This window comes from Musa acuminata, chromosome BXJ1-5 (genome assembly GCF_036884655.1).
Source record: "Musa acuminata AAA Group cultivar baxijiao chromosome BXJ1-5, Cavendish_Baxijiao_AAA, whole genome shotgun sequence".
Lineage (NCBI taxonomy): Eukaryota > Viridiplantae > Streptophyta > Magnoliopsida > Zingiberales > Musaceae > Musa > Musa acuminata.
In genome coordinates this window covers 8,262,708-8,283,565 of record NC_088331.1, presented here as the reverse complement: position 1 = coordinate 8,283,565, position 20,858 = coordinate 8,262,708, and the positions used below count along the sequence as shown (strand labels likewise).

At 38.2% G+C, this 20,858-nt stretch overlaps 1 protein-coding gene across 2 annotated transcripts in view; it reads left to right on the top strand.

Annotated features, from left to right (window-relative positions):
* Positions 1-20,858, top strand: part of LOC135673566 (callose synthase 9-like) — a 75,807-nt gene that overhangs the window by 46,874 nt on the left and 8,075 nt on the right. Inside the window, exons 37-44 of one of the 2 annotated variants that reach the window (XM_065182618.1) lie at positions 1,530-1,649; positions 6,216-6,331; positions 6,414-6,497; positions 6,579-6,691; positions 9,142-9,194; positions 9,257-9,433; positions 10,164-10,211; positions 19,977-20,135. In XM_065182618.1, the coding sequence (XP_065038690.1) occupies positions 1,530-1,649; positions 6,216-6,331; positions 6,414-6,497; positions 6,579-6,691; positions 9,142-9,194; positions 9,257-9,433; positions 10,164-10,211; positions 19,977-20,135 (870 nt within the window). The remainder of the gene's footprint in view (positions 1-1,529; positions 1,650-6,215; positions 6,332-6,413; positions 6,498-6,578; positions 6,692-9,141; positions 9,195-9,256; positions 9,434-10,163; positions 10,212-19,976; positions 20,136-20,858) is intronic. The other variant, XM_065182619.1, reaches the window with a different exon arrangement.

Sequence of the window (20,858 nt, the reverse complement as noted above, 5' to 3'; positions counted from 1 at the left end):
TTGGAGAACATTGAGCCTACACCTACCTTCGAAACCTCCTTTGCGTGTGATCGTTCAGCCTACTTGCGGGCAACTTTTGTGCCTAATAAAAGCTGATTACTTTGTGTTGCTTGTGCTCATGATTATGTTGTCCTTTTCATGTATGGTGTATTCCTTATGCGTTCGTCTTTGTTGACTTTTTACTTTGTGGATTGCACGAGGTTAAGATGTTGCATGCCTTAGATGATCGTTACTAGGGACATGACAGAACAGTCAGGGATCAAGGATCATATCCATACGCCAGGTGAAAATGAGAACATTGCTTGATTGCAATGTTAAGGGTAGATGTAATATGTTGATGAATATTCAATAGAAGTATGAGGTTGGGGGTCCTAGAATGTAAACAATCAATATATTTTCTTAGTTCTATGGTCCAGATTTTAGTACAGTTTCCATACTCTGTCTTCTGCACTGAAGGGTGTGAATTATCATTGAATAATTCTTGCTAAATGGGTTCATATATTTGAAATTGTCCCCAATCCTATTTATGGGACTGAGAAACCATCGACTGTTGCTTAATTACATTGATACCAAATTTCAGTGATGTAAAAACATTTATCTTATAATTGACTTGAGAATTACTAATACAGGGAAAGAAATATCTAACATAAAGCTGCGGCTTTTACTGTGTTAAAAAAAATGACATACCTTGGAATGCTTCAACTAATTCCTTAGATGAGAAAATTGTTTAAGAATTGGTTCTGTAGTAGTTGTAATTTACATAGTACTATTTAACTTTAGTATGATACAGGTCAAAAATTCAACATGGACGGAGTAGTTCTAGTCTTCTAGAAGTGATTTTTCACAAAATTTGAACAAGATTTCGAAATTGAGTTGCATTGGTTTTGTTGTCTGATTATGTATATGTCTCTGTTAAAGTTACAACTTAGCACCAAGTCCAGTTACTAGGTTGTCTCAAAAAATTCCAGTTGATGTGTTGCATATGAGAAAGTTTCACGTTGTGCCAATGAGATGTTGAGATGGATGACTGCAGTGCAAAGTTACGATGACAATTGGTATATGAGGTAAAATAAGGGCACTATTAAGAATAGGTGAGGTAATTTCAAGTTTGGGAGATATTAGAGGATGATGAATGCTTGGGAAGTTTTGCAATAGTGTGTGATTGAGCTTGGACTAACATAATTTATTAGAATTTGAAGGCACGAGCATGATGCTGATTTTTGTTCTAGGAACATTATTTTGAACAAAATTTTTTTTGTCACTTATTATGTTTAGTTCATTTTGTATGATTATGTGTTATTAAGTATGAAGCGATTATTTGCAGGTTAGTGTACTGTGAATACTTATGCATTAACATGATGGCCTTACATTTTAGTGATCTTTCATGTTGTGATCAAATATCTTTATTAGCTTTTTGAACTATGTTTATTATATGCACAGTTTGTTTGTTACCATTTCTTTTTTCAGTCAACCAACCTGTCTACATAAAATTTATTAATTAACTGTATACTTATTTCCCATGGTTTCAGGAAATATATTCTATAAAACTGCCTGGGAATCCTAAGCTTGGTGAAGGTAAACCAGAAAATCAAAACCATGCAGTAATATTTACTCGTGGAAATGCACTTCAGACTATAGATATGAATCAAGTAAGTGAGCATTCGCCATATGTGATTTTCTTTACATCTTAATGGCATAAATTTTGATTTGAATTGTCAGGTAGTCATTAATTCAGCATATGAACATTTGCAAATTTAGGTACAAAATCTAGTACTTTTATTTGAGGTTCACCGACTCATGCCAATCGGCGGTGCCAATTTTGGCCCAGTTTGGTACATACTAGCTTTTTGAAAATTCGCCAAAAAAGGGCCAGAAAATACCTGAAAAATCAGAAAACCCTATTTTAACCCCTTTTAATCCTATTTCAATACAATCTCAATTAAAAGTAAGGTAATGGACCTAATTGAGACTAAATTATGTAGAAAGATGATAATCACTATTAGCTAGCTATGATTAGGCAAAATTAGATCTATATCAAGAGAAATACACTAATCAACCTTAATTGGATACTAAAAAGGATATAATTATGTCAAAGTATAACTAAAACATAGAAAGAGTATAAATACTTTAATTGAAGAGATCTTCCACCAAATAAGCATGTTTGGATGATTGAATCCCTGCAGTTGAATCTCTAATCATTCATTTGGATGCTTAATTGAGAAAGAGAGAAAGAAAGAGTGAGAAAGAGAGAGGGGGAAAGAGTGTGAGATGGAGTGAAAGAGGAGAGGGAGCGATGTTTTAAAGAGCAGAACCATTCTCAAAAAGGGGTCCAACAGTCAAATTGACCATTGAAGCAGCCTTGATTTGATCTATTGAACTGGTACGATTAAAATCCGATCGTTACCAATTGCTATACGGTGTTTACTGATTGAGTTTAGATCGTTTCCCCCGATTCAAGAGGTGTACCGAGCGGTCGATCCACCACGTGGTATGTGCTGCCCAATAAGGGCTGGTCCGAGAAGCGGTATGGATCGCTCATATCAGACCATGTTGGGTGGTATGGTGAACCTTGCTTATATCGTAATTCATCTTGTGGCATTGTAGCTGATGTACTTTTGTTTCTTTACTTATAAACTTTGACTGTTGAGTTTGCTCTTTGTATGCTAGTTCTAGAGTTTTTAATTTCGTACCATACCGGTGTTTCGAGCTTTTCTCGATACAATATGGTACAAGCGTATTATGCGGTACGTAAGGGTGTATCGCTCGATACGTGTGTATATATATATATATAATATTTTATTATTATTATTAAAATTAAAAAAAAGGAGACATATATTGCTTCAATGACGTCGCCTCCTTTTCTTCTCCTCGTCGCATCAGACGAGAAGAAGAACGCGGTCTTCTCCTCGTCTGCAGCGTTCAGTGAAGATGTCGAAGGCCGCAGACTCCTCCGGCCTTCGGCGCGACGTGACAAGGAGAAGACCACAGTCTTCTCTTCATCTACAACGTTCAACGAAGACATCGAAGGCCGCAGATGTCTCCGACCTTCACGAAGGATGCGGCGAAGAAGTCGAGCCATCGCTTCTCCGTTACCTCCTGGATCGGGATCGTTGAGGGAGGGTGGCGCCGGATCGAAAAGCATCGAGGTTCTCTTGATTCTCTCTCGACACTTCTTCTTCCTTTGTCGTAATCAGGCTGATATTGCCTGGTATGGGCAGTATGATTCGAAATTAAAAACCTTGGTTAGTTCTATAATGGTGTATGGATTGTGAAGGTTTCTCGTGATAGGTTCATTTCATTATGAATCATTCTTTTAGTACAAATCCAAGACATCCCATCAAGACGATGTGGTAGTACCATAGTAATGCAAGCAAACTAAAGTGTTGCACTCGTTAGAAATGATATTCCATCTCTCTGTCTAAGCAAGTTTTAATGTACCTATGGTTTGTGAAAATTGTTTAAGATTTTCAGTATAAGCTTACGAAGTCTCTTCCTAGAGTATTTGTTCATCTTTTTTTAGTTTATGCAAGAATCAAGATGCTTGTTGCTTTGTTGAAAAAAGTGGATATGTTTGTGCTTTAGTATCATGAGTAGGCCTACTCCAATACATGTCGTATTGTGCCACTGCCAATTGTTCCTGCATGATTGTGCAAATACTTGTATGCCTCCTTTTATTTCATTATCATGCTACATTTTGGATATGGGCGAGTGAGGCAAGATATTAAAATCGCAGTCTGATCGATCAATATATTGGTCCAACCAGAAAATGAGATTTAGACTGGGATGACTCTGGCCAGTCCATTTCAAACAGGGTTGTCACCTGTTATTGTTTGGTTTTGTGAATAAAACTGGGCACCAGACAATGGTTTCAAGAGGTGATTGAGCGCTCAGCGAGCGTCGAGTGCCTTGCAATGAACCCAAGCAAGGCGATTTGATCAGGTGGTGCCTAGGCGAGCGTCTTCATGCAGCTCAGGTGCTTGCCTGGCCTAGCATAGGCGCTCAAATCAAGCTCAGATTGAGCCCACTCCAACTGACCTCAAATCTAGCTCAGATTGAGCCCAAATCGAGAGACTTGATTCGTTTGACTCTCGCAATCAGAGTTGATGAATTGGTTCGACCCAACCAATTCATCAAGTTAAGAGCTCTCCCATCCCCCTCGTGTTATCAACCCCCCTCACATGATTGAAATCCTAGCTTCTACGTCGCCATTGTGACCACCTCCAGACGAACCCTGCTATTACCATTACCTTGGTTCCTTTGATAACTGTCACCTTTTTTTCCCTATTCTTTTATTTCCCTTGTTCCTCACTCTCTTTTCTCCCGTTACCATTACCATTACCATTTTGAACGTTTTGGAACCTTGGTACTTTTTAGCACCTAGCGCCTTTGACAACATTAGTATCGGGCGCCTTTGACAACAGTTCTCCTTTTTTCCCTTTTTTATTTCCCTGCTTCCTGTTTATCAGTTTCCCCTCCCTTTCTTTGTTACGTCATTCTGCCACCTTTCTGTCATGGCTATGCCTTGCCATTGTTGATCCACTGCCCCATCTCTTCCGTCTGGTTATCCTTTGCATCTCTGTGACTCCTCTTGTCTGCTTTTCCTCCTACCCTTCCTCTTCCTGCTCCTCCTCTTGTCCTTCTCCTCCCCTCCTCCCCTCTTCTCTTCTTGATTTTGTTGCTTGGTGGGAACTGGTGTGTTGTTATACTGTGTCAGTACACTAGTACATACTGGATCCATATTGGTACAGCCAGCAGTTGATATTATGGTCCATATTGATATCTCAAGCTGTGACTCGAGGTAAAGGCCTTACTGCAGAAGATGCCAATCGATTATCTATGTGCTTTTTTATTAATCATCTGTCTGTCTCCTTATTTTGTTCTTCTTGTGTTGCTTTACATGTTGCCTTGGAATGTGCTAATCTAGTACAATAGTTATTGACAGGCATAGGTGTTATGCATAAGGTGATCTTGTGGTACTAATTGTTTGGAGTTTTCTTTTGTTTTTTTGCTGCATTATACCCCTATACTAGTTGAATGTTGTGGAATTATGCCTCCAAATTGCTAACACCTTCAAAAACTTTGATACATAACTCAAATGCCCTAGCAGTTAGTTTTAAAGTTGCCAATGTTAAAAGGTCATTGGTAGGAGAGAAAATGATTTCGCTTGGACTGGTATATACCAGCTGATATTATCAGGCCAAGCATGAACTGAGATGCGGACTGTCCCTTCTGGGTGGTCTGATTCAGTTTATATGTATATTCTAAGAATCTAAAGATTACCACATGGGATTTGCAAGCAGGACATGAGACATGGACATTTGCAACTCCTGATGCAGGCCTACTTCCTCCTTCACCTTCTTGCTATCATGGTACATAACGGCCCAGTGTTGGTACAGATATACCAATATGAATCAGATCTGTACCAGTTCAGCCATGGACCAGCATGGGTTTGGTACCCAAACTGCAAGTTATGATAATTAGGCCAAACAATTATAATATCTTTGTATATAATACCCTTAAAAATGGCCCAGTGTTGGTTCAGGTATACCAATATGAATCAGATCTGTACCAGTTCAGCCATGGACCAGCATGGGTTTGGTACCCAAACTGCAAGTTATGATAATTAGGCCAAACAATTATAATATCTTTGTATATAATACCCTTAAAAATGAGCCTAATGTTGATTTCAAAAGGTGACAATTTCATGGTTACTGACAACTATAGACCCTTCCACTTAATACACTGTTGAGAGTTAATCTTCAGAATGTTTCAGAATCTTGGAATGCTATTCTTGTGAAATTTGTACCTTTTGACGAATAGTTTTGTAAAATCTATAGTTTGAAAGTGTATTAAAAAATTGTCTCCCTTCAGTTAGTTGGTCAAGAGTAGCACTTTATAGTTCGTTCATTCGGAGTGTGGTTAAAGTCAACTAAAATTTCTTGGTCAAACAACCCTTAATAAGCACTCTTGATCGCATGGAGATCTGTGCTAGGAGTCAGGATTTTACATGCTATGAATGCAATGTGACACTCTGGAGATGCAATTTATCATTTACTCATTTTGTCAGGGCTATACGTTCAAAAATCCTTTGTTGATTAATTACATGGTTAAATTAGGCTGTTCTTAGTGCAAGTAATTTTTCATTTGCAAGTGAATATAACAAACTTTACCTTATAGACTTATTTCTTTTGATCTTTTATGGTTTTGTTTTGAAGGATAACTATTTCGAAGAAGCTTTGAAGATGAGGAATCTTCTTGAGGAGTTCCATTGTGATCATGGCAAACATAAACCAACAATTTTAGGTGTCAGAGAACATGTCTTTACTGGCAGGTATATTGGTGATTTTTCTGCATTACATTTTTCTTATGCACTGTGTTGAATGTCTAAGTTTTCCTGGTAATTTGCTGTCCAGTGTCTCATCCTTGGCTTCGTTCATGTCCAACCAAGAGACAAGTTTTGTAACTCTTGGTCAACGAGTACTTGCTAATCCATTAAAGTAAGCCTTAATTACTAGTAGTTTTTTCTTTCCTTTCTTGATTACATCTTTTCTGAAATTTTTTTCTTACTTTATTTATAGAGTGCGGATGCATTATGGCCATCCGGATGTTTTTGATAGAGTTTTTCACATAACAAGAGGTGGTATCAGCAAGGCATCCCGCATAATAAACATCAGTGAAGATATATATGCAGGTATAACACCCTTCCATTGATTCAGTGCTATGTGTGGTAGTTTGTCCATTTGTTTCTGGAATTACTAATTTCTTTGATTGTGTATATATTTTCTTTAATACAAATACATAGTTTGTGATATATATGTATATATATATATATATATATTCATGCATGTGTGTATGTTGAAAAGTAAGATGTAGTGACTATATATTCTGTATGTAATTATAAGTTTTCAATCTATTCTTAAATTCAAGTCATGTGTCAATTATTTCGGAGGGTCTAAATCATGATTCTGTGGATTTAAATATTACAGCTGGAAACTGGGAGGTCTGGTCCTGGTTCCCAGGTGGACTGGTATGTGTGACATTGTTAGGAACATTTTGGGCTATTATTGTAGTGAAATACTTAGTCCTTGATGGCATGGTACCAAAGGTAGCGAAACTGGGATCATGGTTTGTTACACTTTTCAAACTGTATTTTTTGTCCTATAGTATGAGTTTGGAAAGGACAAGGGACTTCCCAAAAGTGCTAATATGCTGTATCTTGTTTCACTTGATGATTTGCTCCTTCTAGTTTGCCATCAAAAGTTATGCTAATGGTTATAGATCCTCTTGGTTTTTACTGTATACTCACATGAGCCTTCTTTTGGTAGTTTCGATGACTTAAAAAGTTACTATAACACCTGTGCTTACTGATGAAACACCTGAATCATCTGTCGAATGGACATGGTTTTTGACGGGTTTAAGAGCAGAGATATTATCTCCCTATGTACAAGAACTAGAAGAACATGCTGAAATTTCCTTCTGCAGTTACTAAACTAAGTTAACCATTTTGGTTGCTTATTTTATCTTCGACTACCTAGGCCACCTATTTTTATGCACTCAACAGCAACTTCTTAATCATTGCACACATACGATTGGAAAGAAGTTAGTTTCTATATTGACTCCGTTATTCCTGGATATATGTAATCAAAAGAGCCATTTGCTAAATCCACCTCATGCTGACATTCAGTTTTATTGACTCTGTTAAAATCTTGATGCTAACTTTAGATTTTATGGTACTCATTTTCATTCTAGGTGACCCAAAAAAAGTAATTATGTGGTTCTTCTCATTTTTAATTCTCTTTCTTTCTGGCTATGAATTATCTTCTCAGATTGGACTTCGCTCTGGGTCAGTTTTGGAATCTACCATTTGATTTTTAATATATATCAGTCCAGATCAACTATATTGCCAAATTGGTTCCTTTTTTCTTTCTTTTCTTCTTGAGGTTGACTTGTATGGGTCAGATGGGCATCAATTGCCATAATTAGTTTACTGGCCAATAACCATAAAGATTGTAGGTCCGCTGGATCTGCTCTGTCTTGGTAGGGTGATGCAATAAGTGGACATTCTTTGTAGAACATATTTACATAATTACATCTTAATCTAAGATTTACTCCGTTGCATGGTAAACTTAATGGAGGGGGAGGGAGCTTAATCTGCATATTATAGTCAGTTGATATGTTCTTTCAAAACCCCATACAACTTTTTGCATTTCAACTTTGTTGCTATTTGATTTTTACTGTTACCTTTAGAATTTCTTCAGATTCGGCATCACAAAACCTAGTTTAATGAGGCTATTATTTCCTTGTAGGCACGGTACTAAAAACCAGTCAAATTGGTTTGTACCAACTGGCATTTGCCAGTCCGACAAAGAATTAACACCTGAATGGAGCTCTTTCACCTAATCCAATTTTAATTTATTTTCGAGTTTCAACAGCGATTGGTGTCTTTATAATCTCTTTCTCTCTTTCTCTACCCCAATCCTGATTCCCTCTGCCATAGGGCACCAACTTCGTGCCACTACCACCCACTGTTTCCCAATGCATGTTACATCACCATCTTCAGTACTCCTCATGTGCCTCCTCTTCCTTTTCGTACTCCTCTCCTCATCTTCTTCATACTTATGTCCTCCCCCCATTTCGATGCCAATCGGGTATGTTGGTATACCATATGCCAATAGGCTGGTACGTACTAGATTCATATCGGTCCAACAAGAAGATTCATATCGGTCCAACAAGAGATCAGTATGGGTCCTGTATCAAGATATCTCGGTGCCAACCAGTACACCGGCATACCATATGTCATTAGGTCGCTATGGATCCCATATGGTTCCTGTATCCAGATATCTCAGTGCCAACTGGTACACTGGCATACCGTATGTCATTACTCGTATGTACTAGATCTATGTCAATACAACCAAAGATCAGTATGGGTCCTATATCGAGATCTGAAACGATGCTTCGAGGTATGTAATTCATAGGTGCAATGTTGTAAAATTTATAGTTTTATACATTTATTAGGCAACATAATTTGATGCTCCATTATATTTCCATTTTTGTGTTTTTTGACCGAGTTCTTAAGCAAAGTGATGTTCATCTTCTTCAAAATAGCCACTTAGATCAGTATCACTACTTTATGGCCTTCAGGTTTCAATTCAACTTTGCGGCAGGGCAATATCACTCATCACGAGTACATTCAGGTAAACTCTATATTTTGAAAATAGTTTATTTTATTGGATTCTGAGTTGTATTGTGCTAACAGGTTGGAAAAGGAAGAGATGTTGGCTTGAATCAGATTGCACTATTTGAAGGGAAGGTTGCAGGAGGCAATGGTGAACAAGTCCTCAGTAGGGATGTTTACAGACTCGGCCAGCTCTTTGATTTTTTCCGAATGATGTCTTTCTATGTTACAACCGTGGGTTTCTACTTTTGTACAATGGTATGTTCCCATATAATACTGTGTATTAAGGTCTCATGGATAGGCTATTAAGTCCACATTTTGCCTAAAAAGGTTGCTTTTGCTCCGTTCTTTTAGGAACCATCATTTTGTGGCAAACAGCCATGCTAACACCTCCTGGCATGTCATGATTTTGTGCCATGCTGATCAGCATTTCCCTGTGCTGATCAATACAGGCCAAAATTTGGTTGTCATAGGTTCATAATTTTGGCGCAGTTTGATAAGGCATATGCCTGTACCACTTGGGCATGGTACGATTTGACTGATCTGATACATATCAATTAGTATGACAAATTCTTTTGTCCATCTTTTTTCTCTAAATCTAGTTCTCCATGTTGACAAATCAGTCTTACTTTGTCATGCTTCAATAGGCATGCAACTAGTTCTTCTTTGTGCATTTTTTATATTTCATAAGGCATCTTAATCATGTTTTGTATATTTCATAAGGTATCTTTAACCACATGAACTCTGAATAATACTTTGTTTCACTTATATGATCCAAAAATGGGTTATCTACAACCTGCGTGATTATAGTTAAGAATTTACGGAATCGAGTTTTTGGCAATAAGTCTCATATTTTCTAATTGAGATTTTCTTTGCATCTACTCTTTTGTTTCAACTAATGGCAGCTCTTGCTTGTTCTTGTGTCTGCAGTGTTCTTTATTCTCTCTTTTCTCTAATAGTAACTTCTAAATATCATTTTTCATTGCAGTTAACTGTGCTGACAGTGTACATATTTTTATATGGGAAAACTTATTTGGTATGTTTCTTTGCCTTCTCCAATGTAACTTCAGATTTGTGAATACAAAGTGATGGTTTATAAATTCAATACATTGGAAACAAGCAACCAATATGTGCTCTGTTCATGCTGAAAATGACAAAACAGTTCTGTCCTATGAGCCAACAGTATTTGATTGCATTGGTCATAGAATAAATTAACTGTACTTTGCGTGACCCATGAAATTTGATTTGACATTTAAATTTATAAATGTATAGGTCGTTAAACTGCATGATCATGCAGTTGATAAGTCTACCATTAGACATTTTGATGGTGCTTCCTTTTTCTAAGTTATAGTTAATGAAGTTCAACAAGCTGAAGGTTTCTACATAAAATATGATTGGTATGTAGAACAGGAGCTTCTTAGAGAAATACACTGTTTTGTGTAAACTTTATTTTTATGCTTTGTTGTAATTTTTTCCAATCTTTTCCTGATTTTATGCTTTTCTTGTAGTTTCCTAAAGTTGTATTTCTACCTTATGAAGCATTCATCTTTTACTAGATAATATTTTATAGTTTCTATTGCGGATCATGTTCTGGATGAAGTTGGTCAACTTAAATGTGATCAATGACAATGTAACACAAAAACTTCTTTTTCTTTTTTTGGTACAAGTAATTTAGCATAAAAAATCAAGAATTAAACAAATTTGAGATTAATTAATCGTCACAAGTTAATTATTTCTTTGTATCTTTTAATGAAGGCAGTTGGTTGAATGACATTGGGACTATGTATGATTCATAGCAATGCATGCAATTTTGAGTATTCTAGCAACTGGCTTGATTGGTATAGGTCTGGTCTCAATCTACATATTGACATGCTAACATGACGCCACCATTATACTTGAAGGGGGGAGTGGGAAATGAAGTGGAGGGGATGATAGAGAAGAGGATGAGGAGAAGACAATGGCAGATGATGCAGATTAGGAGAAGAGTACCACTGACAAGCTATGTACGACGTGGGAGTAGATCATGAGAGGTAAGTGCAGAAGGGAGGAGGGAGATATGGGGGTTTAAAGTGATTTTATACTTTTTAGGGTTCAAAAGTACAAAAAATTGGCTTACCGCTTCATCCACACCCATTACCAAGCTTGTATCAGGCAATAACCCTTGTACCTGATGTGATCTACCCCATAGTTGGGTGATTTGCATGCCGATTCATGCCTGGACTATTAATTCAATGGTCTGGACGAAATTGTGTTTCTTGATTGAGAATTTTTAGGTCTTCATTGTCCTTAATATGAAATCACAATATTGTTTTATATATTTAATATGGATAACTTTATACAAGAATGAACATATGATGCTAGAAGTTATTGATTTCACATAATTGTCACAGTGGCAATTGTTAAGTGATTTGTTGTGTTCTAATATTTGTTATGATTGATGATATGCAATCTCATAAATGCATTGACTTCTATGTCCTATGGGCTTGGTGCAATCACTAGATAGCCTTCTATGCTAGGATCATCCTTTAGTTCTTGTTCCTTGTATAGTTTAAAACATAATTTGTTCAAATTAACTCGATCTATTTCATGGGGAATAATGGTAAATAATATTATCAAAGTACTTGTCAACAATAATTCTTGTAAAATACTAAGAATTTGAAGGAGGACAATAATAAAGAAAACAAGAGAGTTAAGGCGTGTGAATTCTTATTAAAAGTGAGCACATCAAATGTTAGATCCTACTAAAGATTATGCAAAATATTATGGCAAATATGAGAAAGTATTCAAAGCACATAATGATATGATAAATAAATTACAAAAGATGCCTCCGTATAGAGGTTGTGCATGTTGTGCCTTTCATAAAATCAAGGAATTCAATTTCTCCTAGCACGGTCTGTACCTACCCGTACTTATGGGTTTGGTTATGAGCCTAGATCCCGACCGCCACATTTCTGGCAGTTTGGTTTATTTTTGCTTTTAACAGCCGTGATTTTTTCTTTTCTTTAGGGAATTAGGTGTTTTGTTCTAGGGCTCTGCTGTGAAATTTTGCTTTCCATGTGCTTGTCTCCCTTCGCACAATGGCCCGCAGCTCGCTGACACTGCACCCTCATCTTTGTTACTTCCTCTTTTGTTCCATTTCTTCTCCTCTCTTTTTCTTCCTTCACACACACCCTTCCCCCAGCAGGAAGTACTGCAGTACATGCTGGCATACCCTGTATCAGCACATTGACATGGACTGGTCCCAATATGGATTCAGTACTGAAATTTCAATCCTTGGGTAAAACATTAACTATTTAAAAGTAGTATGATACATTGAAGCAGTTTTCACCTATCTATGTTTAAACATTCCTACCATTGTGGCCATTTCTATCCTGAGGTTGACTAAGTTTGCTTTTGCTGTGGGTTAAAACCATTAGAAAATAGTTTTGACATTAGTTTGATGCTTCTATCTTTCTGAGTCCTATTATTTCACTTGAATCCCTAGTCTTGTGTTGCAGGGTCTCATCTAGATAACACTAACTTTGTAATCATTGGCATATATGTCTGTCCTATTTATTACCAAAGGAGTTTCTAGTCCCTGTGCTTGTTAAAACCCAAAGGTTCCTGCTCTAAAGTATGAGATTGGGATTGTGGATTTAAGAAAGTACAGATAGCTCAAATATGTTTAGCCATCTGTCCAATCTAACAATTTAGGAAGTTTTTAGGCAAGTAGGTTGATTAGGTTAATATACATTTAGTACTCAGCTACCAAGCAAGTTTATTACATCTACACGTGGGTACACGTGCCCAGATAATGTTTATCTTTACCAAGCAAGTAGGTCTGTATGGGTTTGGTACATACCAGTGTGCTAGTTCCCAGCAGCACTAGAAATATACCGGTACTCACACATGGTACATTGGCATACCAGTCGGCATTGAGGAGGAGAAGGAGAAAGGAGGGGAGAAAGAGGAGAGAAGCACCAAATAAGTTGTGGCTAATGGCTGACATGAGCAAACTGTGATCAAAGAGAGAAAGAGAGAGAGAGAGAGAGAGAGGTCATTCTAGGTTCCGCTTTAGAAAAGCTAATCTAGCGCACTGTCACGGACTTAACTGGTTTTGCCTAAGTCGTGTGGCACCTTTGCGTGTCCGTCCGCAAAGGTCAGCCTCCTCAAAACCTCCCATGGTCCCTTAAGACTTTCAAAAGAGAGAACGGGTTAGAGAAAACGCCTCACTCGAAATCCACAAGCAAACATTTCAGGAAACACTTCATAGACAATGCAAATTACAAATAGACTTTACAAGCTCTAAACAGTTGCACAACAAAGGGTCAAAATAGTTCACTATAGACCGAATATCTCTCACAAGTGTTCACATGACACAACATTTATTTACAAGCCTAAGAAGGCCACCAAACCCAACTAAAATGGGGATGTTAAGCCTTCGACCGTACCTCTACATGTTGTGCAAAGCATGAATAAATAGAAAGACACGGACATACACAAGTATTACATCAAACATCCTGTTTAGAACTTTGTCCGTGAAATTCTCCCCCACTTATTTTTCGATATCCTCGTCGAAGCCTTTGTCGACATTGCAACTCCTCGCCTTTGCTGAGTCTTCAATTTTCTGCTCCAGCTGCAATGTTCCTCTTGGCTCTCGGCTGTTCTCTGCTGTTGTTTTTGAGTAGTCGAACCTTTGATCCGCCATGCTACGTTAAATTGCCAATGACTCTGGCTCTAGTGTGGGGTTGGCTGAGTTGTGTTGATCCCTGTTGGTTCCTGCGGATCCTCCAGATGAAGGAAAAGACCATCCTTACTATGCGTCAGTCTCTCAAATGTCTCATGCTGCTTGAACTGTGTGGATGCTTGTTGGAGCTTTAACGAGCATCGCCTCATAAACTTCTAAAGTTTTGGGTCCTTCCTCCACAAAATTTGTTCATTGACTCTTCTTTCACTTAGTTGTCACTTCCAAGTAGATTCGCATCACTTTCACTTTCGATTGGCATTCTGTTGGGAAATGAAGCGGATAATCTACTCTCAGTAGCACTGATCACCATTGGTGAGGATTTGATAACTATTGTCTTTTAATATCTTCGAAGAGTTTTTGAACCTATGCAGAGTTCCTCTACTGGATAGTTAAGAGAATTGGGGTACTCGATTTCGCCCATTTTCTTAAGAGTTGAGAAGGCAATGGTTACTTGACTTCGCTCGCCTCCTCAAGGGTTGTACTCCATGCATCGAGCTGGTTACTGGCATTCGTCTGCTCTTTGCTCATACTTCTGAAGCACTCGAAGTGTTTGCACTCCTTGCATTAAGTTAGCTACTGTGATTCACCTTCTCAATGCCATCGAACTTCTGGAATGCAAGAAGTTTTCACCCCAACTTGGAGTAATTCTTTAATAGATTTGGTCGCCTCTAGGATTGTACCGTCTTCTCTATCAACCTTGTCGCCTACTCTACTGAGTAGCAATGATACAGCACCGCGTACTGCCTGCTTCGTTCCTTGGTCGTGCACTCTTGCATGACCCGAAATCCTTCACTTACGAAGTTCCTTGGCCTCTGCCCTTCAGCCTTGTCTCGGTACTTAGAGTTTGCTTCTGCATGCTCCACCTCCTTGACTCCTTTCACGACCAAGCGCTCTCCCTCCATGAGAGCAAGGGATCAATGACTTTCACGGACGTCTCGCCTCTGCGGTACCATGGCGCTGCCATGCCCATGGCTCTACTATCCGTCGCCTCGCGTCTGCATCCCTTTTCTTCACGATCAGTTGATATGTCTCTGTGACACTCCTCCGAGTCCATCTCCATTCTAACTGATGCTTAATTTTGGGTAGCTAAGTCCCTCTGGACTCGTCGTCGCTTCCTTGCCCCTTTCGATCCCCTGCTTCGACACCTCTGTGTTCTCCAAGCAGCTTCCTTTGGACGATAAAACGACAGACTACAACTCTCATGTGTGGCCTCTGCCATCACGTTATAGGGTTTGCACAATTCTGTTTTCCTTAGCTTCCTTGGTAGCAACGTTCGTTTACTCGACCTTGTCCTCTGACATACCGGGCTCCCTTAAGTGAATATGAGCTCTGGAGCAGTTCAACTCTTCAGCTACTTCGATCATACCTCTACATGATCAAGTCCCTCCCATGGGACTCATTGGTACTTGCATTCGAACTTTTTCCTTGGTGGAACACAGCCCCCATTTGTTGATAACCAAGGCTTTCATCCGATGCAAAATTCGATGCACGCACGAAAGACCCGCCTCCGTGGTACTATGGCCTTCACTCCTTAAATTCATAGCTCTTCTTGTCGTCGTGTTGTTAACCGAAGTAGAGCTTCTAGTAGCTCCTAATTATACCTCCGTATGATCTAATCCCTCACGGGACAATATCGTGTATTGCATTGCCACGAACTGTTCCACCACGATCCACTGCACCATATCGCCTCCTGGTGATATCTCTATTGCATTCTGATCCTTGTGGAATGAACTCGAATGGTGATCCCTCCATGTGTGGCCTCTACCAATATATCGCAGGGTCTCTTCCATCTTCGATTTTGTTCGCTCCTTTGGCAATCGACCTTCATCCACCTGCCCTTGTGTCACACCAAGATGAAGTACTGCTCTAGGACAGTCCGTCGCCTAGTAACTCTCGAAGTCCACCGACTTCGCTGCAACTAGTGCACCATTGTTTGGATCCTGGGCCTCTGCCCCTACCAGCACAATCTTCACTGCGCATCGCTTTCTTCATGGCAACACTATGACATATTTTTCAAGAGTACTCGTCTCCACGTCCTTTTACCCCGTGCCAAGGCCTTCTGAACCCAACTTCGCCTCCGCAAGTTGAGTCGCCTTAGTTCTTCCATCAAATGTTTCTCCGAGATAAGTTGCATGTGCCCAGAAGCTCCCTTCGTCTTTGACACCATGCAAGATGTGTGCGCTCCATCAGAATGAAGGACCCATCGAACAATATGATCCTGCTCTTGCCTTTGCAGGAGTTCATGTCCTTGACCTCTGTCCAAGGAAAGCTCTGCGCTTTCGCTCCATGTTCCATATTCTATGTCGGCTCACTTCATGCGGCTTGGGTACTTCGTCAAGTTACACCCAAGTCACTCCGCTCCTCGTTTTTGCATTGAGTTGATGGTGACCCTCCCTTGAGTCTGATCTCCATATCGACTCTAAGTATGTCTTCATTTATGTTGCTTTGGGTCGCTCTCCCACTTGATCTCACAATGCATCTACCAATGCATTCTCTCAAGCGAGATCATGCGAAGGCTCCTCACCGCTCGCTCGGTCCATTGAACTTCATGGAGTTTTTTTTTTTTTTTTTTGGTACTCCTCAACATATGCGGTATGTTGCACATAATTCTCACTCTAGAGAGCTGGGACCTATCCCCCTTGGATATTTGTCCCGTTGGAGCAACATCTCTCTTCGGTTCTTTCTCTCTGAAAGTTTCGGAGACCACCATCCCCTTGGACTACTTCGATTTGCTAAACAAACTGTACATTGTTCTGCCTCCTGCAAATGCACTTGCTAGATTGCGACTCCACGTCAATACAGCCCCCGTTGCACCACTCAAGGCCTAGCAACATATTGAACTCGCTGAACACTTCAGCCTCCTACGAACGTATCCTTCACATGTCGAAGAGAAAGTTCCAATGCTCCATGGCGCCGAGTTCCGATCGCCTTGGGATGGCCACGAACATTTCATCGTCCGCATATAAGCCCTTGCATGAGTACCGAATTCTTCGAGTTAGCAATTCCCCTCACCTCTGTGAGCTTTGCACAACTCTTTTGGTCGCTGAGCAACTCATTTCACCTTGCATGGTCTCATCCTTTACCAAGCACCTCGCTTGCCTTAGCACCATCAAGTGTAGTTGTTAATGTCGAGTCGTAGCTCGAACTCAGCCATCCCAACCAACTCAGCCATCCGCATTCTTCCCAGCTTGCTTGTCCTCGAGGTGCCTCTAGCGCAAAGGGTTGGTCATTCCTCCGAATGCCACTCTCAGATGCCCGCTCCTCTGAGCGACTCCTTTTCCCAACATCTCCATGCTCGTTTTCCCCCAAACGGTCGCGCGTGCTAGTTGACCTCAACGCAGCCCCACTAGGTCCCCCACGTTTACATGTCAAGTGTTTCTATGAGTGCTTGTCTCGCTCTGATACCATCTGTCACGGACTTAGTTGGTTTTGCCTAAGTCATGCGGCACCCTTGCGTGTCCGCCCGTAAAGGTTAGCCTCCCCGAAACCTCCCATGGTCCCTTAGGACATTCAAAAGAGAAAACGGGTTAGAGAAAGCGCCTCACTCGGGATCCACAAGCAAACATTCTAGGAAACACTTCATAGACAATGTAAATTATAAACAGACTTTACAAGCTCTGAACAGTTAGCATAACAAAGGGTCAAAATGGTCCACTACAGACCGAATATCTCTCACAAGTGTTCACATGACACAACATTTATTTATAAGCCTAAGAAGGCCACCAAACCCAACTAAAATGGGATTGTTTAGAACTTTGTCCGTGAAAGCACGAAACAGATCTTATCCTTGCAATTAAGTGGCATATTATAGACCATGACCATCACTTTGTTTGCAATGCTATACCTCTCATCTAAGTAGCATAAGTTAAGAATTGGTCTTCATGAATGATTGAAGAAATTGGTTTTGCTTTTATCCTCTTTAATGATATCGTTCTTAGAGTAAAAACCAGATATTAGGTGGAGAGGGGCATTAGGAGTTGTACACTTTTATAAAGTTTTAAATGAATATGAAGGCAGCTATCAAGATTAATCATTATATTTTCATATCATGCAACAACAGAACTGACCACCATATTTTTTTATTCTATTTTCTTATATCAAAACGAATAAATGATAACCATGATGGAAAATGGTTTAAAGCAGTATTACTAGATATTTTCAAAGGAAATATTAATGTAAACTTGTATTCTTATATAGCTTAGAGCACTTTGTCGTCGTCTTTGTTTCATCTTGAAAAAATAAATATAATCATGCACTTGTTATTTATCACTTCTCATTAGGTTGAACATAAGGAAAATTAAAGCATCAAACATAACACAATTGCATCATACACATTATATTTAAGTTACTTCAAATCATAAATTTTCAATTAGACACATCAGCATAATTATGTAATCCATACAAATAATTCACAGAAGCAGAGGATGAAATTAGGTTGAACATAAGGAAAAGAAAAGCATCAAACATAACACAATTGCATCATACACATTATATTTAAGTTACTTCAAATCATAAATTTTCAATTAGACACATCAGCATAATTATGTAATCCATACAAATAATTCACAGAAGCAGAGGATGAAGAATACAACATATATATATATATATATATATATATATATATATATATATATATATATATATATATATATATATATATATATATATATATATATCAATTATTCATGGAACAAGATAAAAGCAGTAGCAACAACAACAACCTATATGTTTTGACTATTTGGGATTGGTTACATGGATCCTTTGCCACACGCTATATGTGTTGTCAAATTAAGAGTTTTTAAATCTTTAATTATATTTTATAATAAACTATTAGTGTCTCTCAAGGATCGGCATTCATATGTTTGAATATAAAATCATATGTATTCTGAAGTATCCATATATTACATCCGTACTTGATCCTTGTCCATGTTGTTGGATGTAATTAATTGGTATAGCAAATGCTATTAGGTCACATTTGCAAATTTGAAGTATATTTGTTAGTATAAACAAGGAAATGTCCATGGATATAGATTAAAGTATTAATTGAACTAGCCTATTAAGCTTTGAACTTTATGTCGACATCCTTTTCCTTCACTAGGAATCCATAGTGCAAAAGATGATGGTACTGGTTGTGGATTTTTAATTGTTCCTATTTAATATATCTGTCATTTTTTTCCTAGTGGGGAAGTATACCAACTCCTATCACTAAAGTAATAAAGTATAACGGTACAAGAAATACCTTATTCAGCCCCAAAGAGCTCAGGACAGAGAGATACTGCAAAATCTATGATCGAGAAGTTGTTGCCACAACTTATTAAAAAATAAAGAATCATATGCTGTAGCATTGATTGACTTATCTTTGGGAATCTACACGGACAAAATTTATCAAGATAAATGCCACTAAGAATTTCTTCAAAGGATTATTCAGCAATGCAGAAGTTTCTGATGTGTCCAATAATGTGTTGGACATGATTTTGGCATGTCACTTTCTCTTTCGATAGACCAAAAACTCAGTGCCACAAGCATTGCTACACATTTGCATTGTGAGTTCCTAATAGTAACTATATGACATCAAGATGCAAATGGAAGAAATGATAACAAAACACAGCCGTTGCCTTCATCAGCGGGATAAGGTTTTGATTATTTCTCAAAATTCTTTGCTATGTTTGAATTCACTTAATGGCTAGTCACAAGCCTCAGTACAATTGTATGGTTAATCCTTCGTGACCTGGGTGACCTGGATTCGAGTCACAGAAACAGTCTTTCTACTTGTAGAAGAAAGACTGCCTACACTGATCCATCGCAGATTTGTATTGGCAGGAGCCTTTTGCAATGAGTTGCTTTCTTTTCCAATCAATATTATTTTTATTTAGATTTTTTTTGTCAATATTATCATTTCTGACAATTTGTTACTATTGGAGATTTTGCTGAGCTTTAACTTTTGTTGTTAAACCTTGAAGTTCATTTGATTTTTGGTAAACATATTACCCTTTTGGTATCCTTAGGTGAACATGTTACCTTTTTCTTTTCTTTTTCTGTTTTTTTTAAACCAGAATATGGTAATTGTTGATGCAGGCATTATCTGGCATTGGTGAAGCTATTCAGATTCGGGCGGACATATTACAGAACACTGCCCTAGATGCTGCACTAAACACACAGTTTCTGTTTCAGATCGGAGTCTTCACTGCTGTTCCAATGATTTTGGGCTTCATACTGGAATATGGTTTTCTAATGGTATCCTCTTTTGATACCCATCTCATTTCTATATTTGCAAATTGTAGTTGATGTTGAAGTGGTTAATTTGTTTAGAATTATTAAATATAATGGTTTGACACAATTGAGAATGTGTAATTTCCAATTTTGTTAAAAAAGGGCCTGAGTAATGAATATCAATGATATTCCTGTACCAAATGTGTAGAAATGATTTAAGTGCTTAAAGTATAGATTTTGATATAACCTCTTATGACATCCTTGAAATGTCATTTCAATGCAAAACTGGTTATTTAGACATCGATGACTTTTTAGACATCAATTATGTTTGATTATCAGATTCAATTGTCCAATAAATGCATGTTATCATTTTTTTTCTTTTATTTTTTTCTGACATCATTGTTCCTTTCTTATGGAAGCTTTTGGTGAATAAATTCGAAAGGTGAGTGAATCTTGGAGTGTGGTACTGATGTGTAAAGTGAAAAGAGAAAAGCATGCTATTAGAAGCATGAATACTTATGAAAATAATAGAACTCATTTCTTTATTTTAATTGCTTTATGACCAGTATCTAATCTGACAAAGTTCATGTCTCGGAATAGAGTTGTATATTCATAAATCTTTTATTTTATATGGTTACCCTATCAATCTTTTGCTACCTGGGCCAATAACATCAAAATTGGCCAAAACTTTTGAAAATATAAGTATTTGGAATTGGTCGGTAAGCTTGCTCCTTTGTGACCTAGGAG